Below are 9833 nucleotides of genomic sequence, written 5' to 3' on the forward strand. Positions count from 1 at the left end.
TTTGATATGGAGTTTAGATATCTACAGTTTAAACCGGACGCGCTACATCGCTTGCACGCGAGACACCCCTGAAGGTGTTAAATCACTCCGTGAGCAAAGCCGAATGAGAGCGTCGGAAAAGTACGGAATGTTGTGAGCCCGCAATATGCGTTGTTAACAAAGGGGACATTTCATTTCAAAATATACAAAGTAACCTTTAGAAAATCTAAGATGGCGGATGTTGTTCGTCTGTTGTTGTTCGGATGTTGTAGCATTCGGTAAGAGTACCATATAACCCCATACATTAATTATGCATTCAGTCTTTGTTCAATGAAAACAATAGCGATAACAATACAACTCCGCAGAGACTAGTAGTTTTTGTTTGATTGTTTCTTCAGTATCTCGCGCACTCTTTAAATTCTCATTAGGTCAATGGTTTCGTTAGTATCTTGCATTTACTGTGGATTCTCTTTGGTTCAATTGTTGCGTCAATATCTTGCGCACTGCTCGGATTTTTTATAGTTCGATTGTTTCGCAAAGATCTCTTGCACCCTGAAGATCTTGTCTCATGATCGTTTCTTGCGTATATCACAATCTCTGAAGATACACTAGTATCTCGCGCACACCTAGGATTCTCCTTAGTTTTATTGTTTCATTAATTTCTCGCGCACTCTGAGAATTTCCGATGTTTCGTTAGTGTCTCACTCACTCTTAGGGTTCTTTTTAGTCCGATTGTTTTGTTAATACTTCGCGCTCTCTAAATATTCACTTTAGTTCGATTGTTTTCTTTATTACGGCCATTTTGAAATTACTGGTGATCCTTGCAAAAGGGATTAGCTCACATCGGTGCAGTTTATTCAGGAATCGTACCTTTTGATCTGTAAATCGCATCTTTTGCCAGCCAATGAGACAGTATGACTTAAGCACCACAAACCAATCAGATTTGAAGGGATTTTATTGTAGAAACCAATTAAATTGCAGGAACATTAAAGACAACTTATGCAACTTTTTACAAACCAGCTCAATACTGGATCAATAAAACAATTCCACGGATTAAAAAAGCCGGTATTTGATTGAATGAATTTTGTGATTTCAAAAAAATATAACTAAGTGGTAATTGAACTTCATGCTGTGCAGTTTTTGTCTGAAATCATATTTATGATTTCAAATCAAACTTTTCGACATCACGCGTATAATTTCAGACATAATAATATACATGAAAAAATTTCTCAGTTCTGATTGGTTAAGATGAATGTAGTTTTCAGTTAATTCAGTGCAGAAGAGAGTTAATTCAGTGCAGAAGAGAGTTAATTCAGTGCAGAAGAGGGTTAATTCAGTGCAAAGAAAGAAACAAACCAGACATTCTAATTGGTCAGAATGATTGGTCACTGTCAATGTCAAGTCAATGTCATGGTCAATGTCACTTGCAGGGTTTGAATAAATTATTTTTGCATGTGATGCACGCACTTTTCTTCTGCGTAGTTATGAGAAGCCACCTCGTATTTTTTCATGTATATTATTAATAGATAATCACATGATTTTCTCGTGCAATTTGGAATAAATAAGCACTTGTAAATTTTTTCAAAGACCACAAATTGCACTCGCCCTACGGGCTCAGGCAATTTTGTTAGTCTTTGAAAAAATTTACTCGTGCTTATTTATTCCAAATTGCACTCGAAATCATGTGATTACCTATACAAATTGCACTTCGCACAGTGTAATTACCATTGATTACCTATACAAATTTCACTTCACACAATGCAATTACCATTATTTTTATCTCGTGCACTCTGAGCATTCCCTTTAGTTTGATTGTTTCTTTAGTATCTTCTGCTCTCGAATGATTCTCTTTCATTGGATTGTTTGTTAAGTATCTAAGTATGTTAAGTATCTAAGTTTGTTAAGTATCTAAGTTTGTTAAGTATCTCAGTATCTAAGTAACCGTTTGTTAAGTATCTTGTTCATCGGATTGTTTCGTTAGTATCTTCTGCACTCTTAGGATTATCTTTAGCCCGATTGTTTCATTAATATCTCGTGCACTTTAACGATTCTCTTAGTTTGATTTTTTAGCTGGTATCTCGCTCCCTCTGTGGATTCTCTCTAGTTCGATTGGTTTTTTGACATATCTCGTACTCCGAGGATTCTCTTTCATCGGATTGTTTCGTTAGTATCTTCTGCTCTCTGGGGATTCACTTTCATTGGATTGTTTTCTTAGTATCATGTACACTCTGAGGATTCCTTTAGTTCCATTCTTTCGTTAGTATCTTGAACATTGTAAGGATTCTCTTTCATTAGATTGTTTTGTGACTATCTCGCGTATTCCGAGGGTTCTCTTAAGTTTGCCGGTTCCGTAGACTGAGGATTCTCTTTCAATGGATTGTTTCTTTAGTATGTTTAGTAGTTTGATTGTTTTTCACTATCTAGTGCTCTCTTAAGATTATCTTCAATTCGACTGTTTCGTTAATTTCTCGTGTACTCTGAGGATTCTTTTTCATTTGACTTTATCTCGTACACTGGAGATGAGATTGTAGGGGATTCGTTACAGCCATGCTACGCTATATCTCTACGGGAGTGATTACTGTAAAGTTTTCATTCAGCGGGAATTCGAAATTGCTGATTCCCTTATATATGCGAAGTTTCAATATTCCAAGTTATCTCCTGTTATTAAAATTTCGCGAAGTCTTAAGCAAGCGTTGGTTCCTAAAGAAATAATAAGTTAGCGCTGAATTAATTCTTTTCTACACGGGGCATCGAATAATTCTCGTATCAAGCCTGAAAGCCCCGGAATGTCGATTGAGTGTTCGTGAAATCCTCGTGACATAATTTAAAGATAACGAGGTCTCTTTTGGTCTAAAGCCACTGTTGGCAATAATAAAAGGCGTGTCGACACCAAAAGAATTCAAAGAGGACAAACTTGACTCAAAGAAGTTGGAGGTGATTAATGGCAACCACTGAAGAGCGGCCACGCAGGTTCTGCAGACGGAAGATTAGGAGATTATCAAGTATAAGTACGCGGGGGTCATTTTCTTACAGATTAGTCAAGCCAGAGCTTTTTCTCCGCACAGGAGATTTGGCTATGAAATAGGAAGCATCATTTATCATATCAATATTTTTTAATGACCCTTTTTAGTAACACTTCCAAGTTCTGATCACGAAATTATGGATTATTTTATAGAGATGCCGAAGAAAGACATGCTTAAACTTGCGTTCAAGTACAACCAGATGGACCGCTTCCATCATGACATGGCTTATCAAGATCAAGAGTAAGCAATTTGTCTCATTTCATGTGTTCTAGTCCTCTTGTGCGGTCCAATTACACAGGAAGAAAGAAAGTTATTTTTGTCTTCATAATATTTCTGATATTTATTAACGTTGTTGTCTTATTTTAATAGGATACAAATCTTTCTTTAGCCTTCTCATTCAATAAAACTTTACTGCCATATTTTTTAATAAAACCAGTATCAGCCAAAGTATAATTAACCATTTCTGTTAGATTTTTTAAGGTTAAGCTCTGCCATTCCATTTTAAAAGATGAATTTGGTGGACAGAAGACAACTGAATGGAGGAATTACTACAGTTCAGTTTTTAATTCAAAGGTTGGCTGTCAATCGTGGGAGGAGGCTGTAGAGAGGTATTTTACTCAATATCGTGGTTCAACAACTTTGAAACGTAACTATGACCACTTTTGATTACACTTCTAATAAACCATAAATTTGTGTTTACATGTTCGTGTCCCTTGTGATAAATATCTCTTTGAAATGTATCTATTAATTTATGATGTATTTTTTTTGGACTTCATTTACTTTAATTTTTCTGGACTTAATTTACATGCTAATAATTGCCTTGTTTAAGAATTGTGAAATGGTTTAAACACACTCAGCCCAAAGCCAAAAGATAAATTTTAGTTCTTTTTTTTTGTTATTATTATTTCTAATATGCAGTAAATGGCTTGAACCCGGGGGTAACGTGTGAAGGTGTAGTCTGATCGTCCGGGTGAGTGTAGTCCTGAGAAGGACTGTTGTCGGTGGTAGTGACTGACGTTTCGACAACCTGTGCGGAAGTCATCATCAGAGTCAAGTGAATGATTGTTGTCAGTAGAATGTTCTTATTCCAGTTCGTGTGAAATGATCGGTTGGTTTTGCCGTGATGTTATTGGCTGTAAGACTCAAGTGACGTAAGTCGGTCGTGATTGGTCTGTTTCGATCTGTTGGTAAAGTTAGGTCGTTCTTTTTCGGTCGTTTGTGATGTTTATGTCGTGATCTGTCGTGATAGGATGACTCGTCTAGTAATCTGTCGGTGTGTGTCGGTTTCCTGTAAACTGTCGTTCGTAATGAGTTGTCGTTGTGGCTTACCAGGCAGTCTAGAAAAGGAAGTTTGCCATTTTCTTCGACTTCTCTGGTAAACTGTATGTCAGGGTTTTGTTCGTTGAGGTGGTTGTGGAATGCGTCAATTTCGACGACAATTTCAGCGACCCACTACCACTACCGAAACATCACACAAAGCCACAACTATCAGAACTTTAACACGACGCGCACAGCTAGTATGTGACTCGACAGACAGCTTATCCGACGAGAACAAATACCTTCACCGTGTTTTTACGAAGAACAACTACAACAACGACTTCATCCGACGAAACACTCACCGACCCACTACCACTACCGCAACAAACGACACCGCAACCCCTACGACTACAGCAACCATACCGTACATAAAAGGCATGTCTGAAAACATCTCACGCATCTTACTACCCTTCAATATCCGCGTCGCCCACAAACCCATCACCACACTACGTCAGTTACTAACCAACGTTAAAGACAAAGACGAACCGAGGAACAGACAGGGAACGATTTATAAGATCAATTGTTCCGACCGCCAAGCCTCCTACATCGGTGAGACTGGCAGAAACCTCACAACAAGACTGACTCAACACAGACGGGCGACGAGCAAAGGTGATGTCAGCAATCACATTGCTGAACACCATCGACTTACCAACCACAACATTGACTGGGACTCTGCGCAATGCCTAACCTACAGCACTGACTATTTTCAACGACTGACTCTGGAAAGCTGGTTTACTAACTTAGAACAGACTCCCCTAAACAGATGTCAACAACTACCCGCTCCATAAAAACGACTCATTCACGACATAAACATCACAAACGACCGAAAAAGAACGACCTAACTTTACCGACAGATCGAAACAGACCAATCACGACCAACTTACGTCACTTGAGTCTTACAGCGAATAACATCACGGCAAAACCAACCGATCATTTCACACGAACTGGAATAAGAACATTATACTGACAACAATCATTCACTTGACTCTGATGATGACTTCCGCACAGGTTGTCGAAACGTCAGTCACTACCACCGACAACAGTCCTTCTCAGGACTACACTCACCTGTACGATCAGACTACGTCTTCACTTTTCTAATATGATGGGGAGTAAATATGCTCATCTAGCTTTTTTCTTTGCGTGGCATAAGTTTTCCCCATTTCACTGGAGACGATATCCTGAGCTGTCTATCAGCGCTGTCAGAAAAGGAAGGCAAGTGACGAAATTTGTAGCACTCGTCGAAAAAGCCCTTCAAGCTGAAGTGGTAGAAGACCATGGTTCAACTTAATAGAAGGCGATACTAGGTGCAAGTTGTTTAGGAAATTTAGTCATTTTTGATTATTACCTTACCAGCAGCTTAAAAGTGATGTAAAAGAACGTTTTTGTGTGGAAAACAATCGATGCCGACTAATACTTTGAATAGGACAAATGTGGTTTCTTTTCCTCTTTTTTCAGATCACTCTAAACTTTCGCGCATCAATGGGCAATTCTACTGCGCAACGTCCTCTGAGGATAATAACTTTTCTTCTGTATCACTGAAAGGAATCTCCTGATGGAATAAGAACTACAGAAACTAAAAGTAAGATCAGCGTTTGTTTCTTTTCTCTTAAAAGAAACATTCTAAAAATTTCCTGAACAATATAGCTGCATGCAAATGGAGGCTATTCTTAACCGTTTATTTTTTTCAAATTTGTCAACTTTTCAGAACTAGAGTGAGGAATAACCAATAGGCTACTTTAAGGCGGATATGTGACCTGAACACAAGACCGAAGATGACTCCATGTACCCGTTTTGGTCAGGACTGTTTGATTCTGTTTTGTATTCGTGAATGGATTCTATATGGACATTTCCATGGACCCATTTTGATCAAGAACGTTTAAAACTGTTCTTTATGCCTTTTCTCCCTTATAAATTATATGAACAAGCCATATATGCTGCCTTGCCTGAGCTATGTTTACTGGGAAAAATTATAACCAATCAATAATTGGAGTAAATGGCTATGGGCAAAATCCCATAGCCGCATTTATTTAAAATTACTGTTCAATCAAATCCTTGATACAAAGTTTGGCCCAGTAAAGGTGAGGGCACTGAAAACGCCAAAGCATGTGACCGCACACATGCCGCCCCACCCCAGGCAAGCGCAGCACAGAAGCAAGAGCCGCCCATGCAAGCTAATGCTCGGAATCACAATAGTCAGCCATTATGCCATTGAATAGACTATCTGAAGGTAAGCTAGTAAGTGCCCAACCCCAAGCAAGGGCCACCCATGCGAGCTACTGCCCTGGATCAACATTAGGATAAGAAAAAAGAAGTATAAGGAGACTTAGACCTTTAAATAGACTGTCGAATGTAATCAAGATAATGCCGAGCTAAGGCAAGAGCCGCCCATGCTAGCTAATGCCCCAGATCAACAGTTGGATACTAAACTAAATATGTGGAATAAGGCTCAAACGCCTCACTTAACGTCCTCGGTGTATTTGACACAATGCCGACCCCAGGCAAGAGCCGCCCATGCTAGCTAATGCCCCAGAGCAACAGTAGGATACTAAACAAAATATGTGAAATAAGGCTTAAACGCTTTACTTAACTTCCTCGATGTATTGGACACAATGCCAACCCAAGGCAAGAGCTACCCATGCTAGCTAATGCCCCATATCAACAATGGATAGTCCTGTGTTAATGGACAATTTACATGAACGTTCCTTCCTCAAGTAAGAAGAAAGAATATTGTGGGCTACACCAAAAGTAAGAACCACCCCTACTACCTAATACTGCAGGTGGAAGAAAATAGTAAACTGAGGCAATTGCACCCGCTGGATGGTGAGAAAATAACAGATTTAAGAGCAAAGATTAGGTGTTCTAATATATTTAAGAAATGCATTAGATTTCCATCGCCCTAAGAGGCGGATTTGAGCATCGGATAACCCCTCATCTGCGGCATGAGAAGCAGCGCCAATTCAAAAACGATGTCCCTTGTAGGAGGAGGAGAGACAATGAGAAAATCATCCAGCAGGTGCAAAATGTGATCGATATGCAATTTCTTTTGGGCAATCCATTCTATGGCAGAAGAAAAAATTTCAAACGTTTTGTAAGAGCTTGAACACCCCATCGGCATACAGCGGTCATAATAATAAACTCCTCTCCCACAAATCCCCAAAAGGTTGTAATCTTGGGGTTGAATAGGAATGATTCGAAAAGCATTCTTAATATCTGTTTTGGCCATAAAACAGCCGTGGCCAACAGTTCCGATGATATGAATGGCATCTTCAACCGTAGCATAGGATACGCTAGTAAATTCTGAAGAAATGCCATCATTCAATGATGAACCTTGAGGGAAAGAAAGGTGATGAATCAAACCGAATTCACCCTGTCTTTTTAGGAACCAAACCCAGTGGAGATATACGAAAATGGGGAAAAGGTGGAGAGGAATAGGGGCCTGCAATACGATGAGCAGCAATTTATCTAGTTTGGCATCAACTGCCTCAGGATATTGGATTGCAGAAAGTAGGCTTTTAGCACATGAAGAGTCTTGCGGTCCTTCATAGTACAAGGGAAAGCCATAATTAAAACCATTGGATAAAAGCTCTACTATGGAAGGGATATACCCAGAAAGAAAAAATTGCAAACGATCACTGCGGACGGGTGTTGGAAGCTCCCGAGGAAGCAGGTTGAGGAGTGATCCGGCTGCTAGGGGTGTTATTGCTGCGTTGCTTGGACAATGTGGAAGCGTGTACTTTGCTAAAGGCACGAAAATTACAATTTATAGCCCGATGTGGACCATCACATTTAGCACATGAGTGCTTAAAGGAGCATCCTGAGCAATAAACCCCTTTATGAAACTTGAAACAATAACCCCGAGGGATATCAAAGTTCTTACCAAGGCTGGTTGCTGGAATGGATTTGCTGGCATTAGTCTGAGACTTCAACCACAATTTCCACTGTACAAATCCCCAGGGAAGAGAGGTGGCCTCAGACTGGTGCAAAAAACGGAAGTTTTCATCATAATAACGCCAATTATGCCCCCTAGCAGCCAGATCTTGAATAGTAGCCCCATACTTCATGAGCCCGGTAGCCTCATGGGGATACTGTGCTGTAAAAATACCCACATAAACATGAAAAGCTTGGAGCCAAACATCTATTGATGTAATACGTTTAGCTTTGTTTACTGGCTCAAGAGCTAACGATGGGGAAGAGCCTTCCTGGGAGGGTTGGAGTGTGATGCGAAATTTGTCCTCAAAAGCTGGATGAACAAGAAGGGAGCCAAAATCAACAAATTCATTTTGAATGATTCTGCTCCGAATCTTACCTGGGATCCGTGCATCGATTGGTAGGTTAACAGACAGGAAAAGATCATTGGGATGCTGTGTTCCCGGGGGCAAATTCTGCTCACCTGACAGGGAGGCTAGAACAGACTGGACGCCATCGTGAACAGCAGGTACCTCGACTGTATCTTGGATGGCAGCATGTCCTTGGACGTGCTGGATGTTGTGTCCAGATGGCTGGAAGGAAGTAAAGTGTTCCACAGAGAGTGAAACCGGAGGTGCTTGAGATGATGTGGAGGGGGGACTTTGTGCTTGCTGGACAATTAAGCGCAAATTTGAAAGGAATGGCTGCAACCGCTTGGTCACTTCATCTGTCACCCGTGACACCAGCTGATCCGTTACAGGGGAAGTTAACACAGCGAGCTGAGCTGTAGCTGCAGGAGGTGGCTGGGATTGCACAGGGGACAAGGTTGCTGCTCGTGACCCAGGTTGTGCTGCCAAAGATTCATGAAGAATGGAGGGTGATGGGTGGAAGATGATGCGCTGCCATTGCGACCCAAACTCTGTCTCCTGACACGATGCAGAGGGTAGGAGACCAAGGCCTTCAAGGCCTGAGCAGAGGGCTGCTTGGATCGCTGTGAACGACGAGGAGGCATCTACAGAAAAGGGGGACAACAAGTACCTGGAACTAACACTAAAGATTCAAAATACAGTATATTGTTTTTTTTTTTTTTTTTTGGGAATGGGCATGGCTGACACAGTGTCGCCGCAATAGCCTGTGACGAGAGAAAAAAAAGGGAGCTCTAATTCAAAATAAACAGGAGCAACAAGGGCCCCAAATAAAAACCAGAGCAACAAGGGCTCTAAATCAAAATAAACAAGAGCAACAAGGGCCCCAAATAAAAACCAGAGCAACAAGGGCTCTAAATCAAAATAAACAGGAGCAACAAGGGCCCCAAATAAAAACCAGAGCAACAAGGGCTCTAAATCAAAATAAACAAGAGCAACAAGGGCCCCAAGTAAAATATAACCGAGTAACAGGGGGGCCTAGTTCAAGATAAACAAGAGCAACAAGGGCTCTAAATCAAAATAAACAGGAGCAACAAGGGCCCCAAATAAAAACCAGAGCAACAAGGGCTCTAAATCAAAATAAACAGGAGCAACAAGGGCCCCAAATAAAAACCAGAGCAACAAGGGCTCTAAATCAAACTAAACAGGAGCAACAAGGGCCCCAAATAAAAACCAGAGCAAC

General features: G+C 40.6%; 1 protein-coding gene and 1 long non-coding RNA gene across 2 annotated transcripts; one reads left to right on the top strand and one right to left on the bottom strand.

The window, feature by feature from the left end:
• The first annotated feature begins 2766 nt into the window (after positions 1-2766).
• On the top strand, positions 2767-6262 carry LOC148741976 (uncharacterized). The gene is made up of 4 exons (XR_015994221.1): positions 2767-3242; positions 3473-3610; positions 5775-5898; positions 6025-6262. It is a non-coding gene; the product is annotated as an uncharacterized LOC148741976 (long non-coding RNA).
• Positions 6263-6303: 41 nt separating this feature from the next.
• On the bottom strand, positions 6304-9283 carry LOC148741977 (uncharacterized; the record flags this gene model as incomplete). The annotated part of the gene is made up of 2 exons (XM_088741143.1): positions 6304-7646; positions 8710-9283. Coding segments are annotated over 2 exons (1005 nt in total), but the record flags the coding sequence as incomplete, so codon positions are not given.
• Between the last annotated feature and the right edge of the window lie 550 nt (positions 9284-9833).

Source organism: Stylophora pistillata, chromosome 1 (genome assembly GCF_964205215.1).
Source record: "Stylophora pistillata chromosome 1, jaStyPist1.2, whole genome shotgun sequence".
Taxonomy (NCBI): Eukaryota; Metazoa; Cnidaria; class Anthozoa; order Scleractinia; family Pocilloporidae; genus Stylophora; species Stylophora pistillata.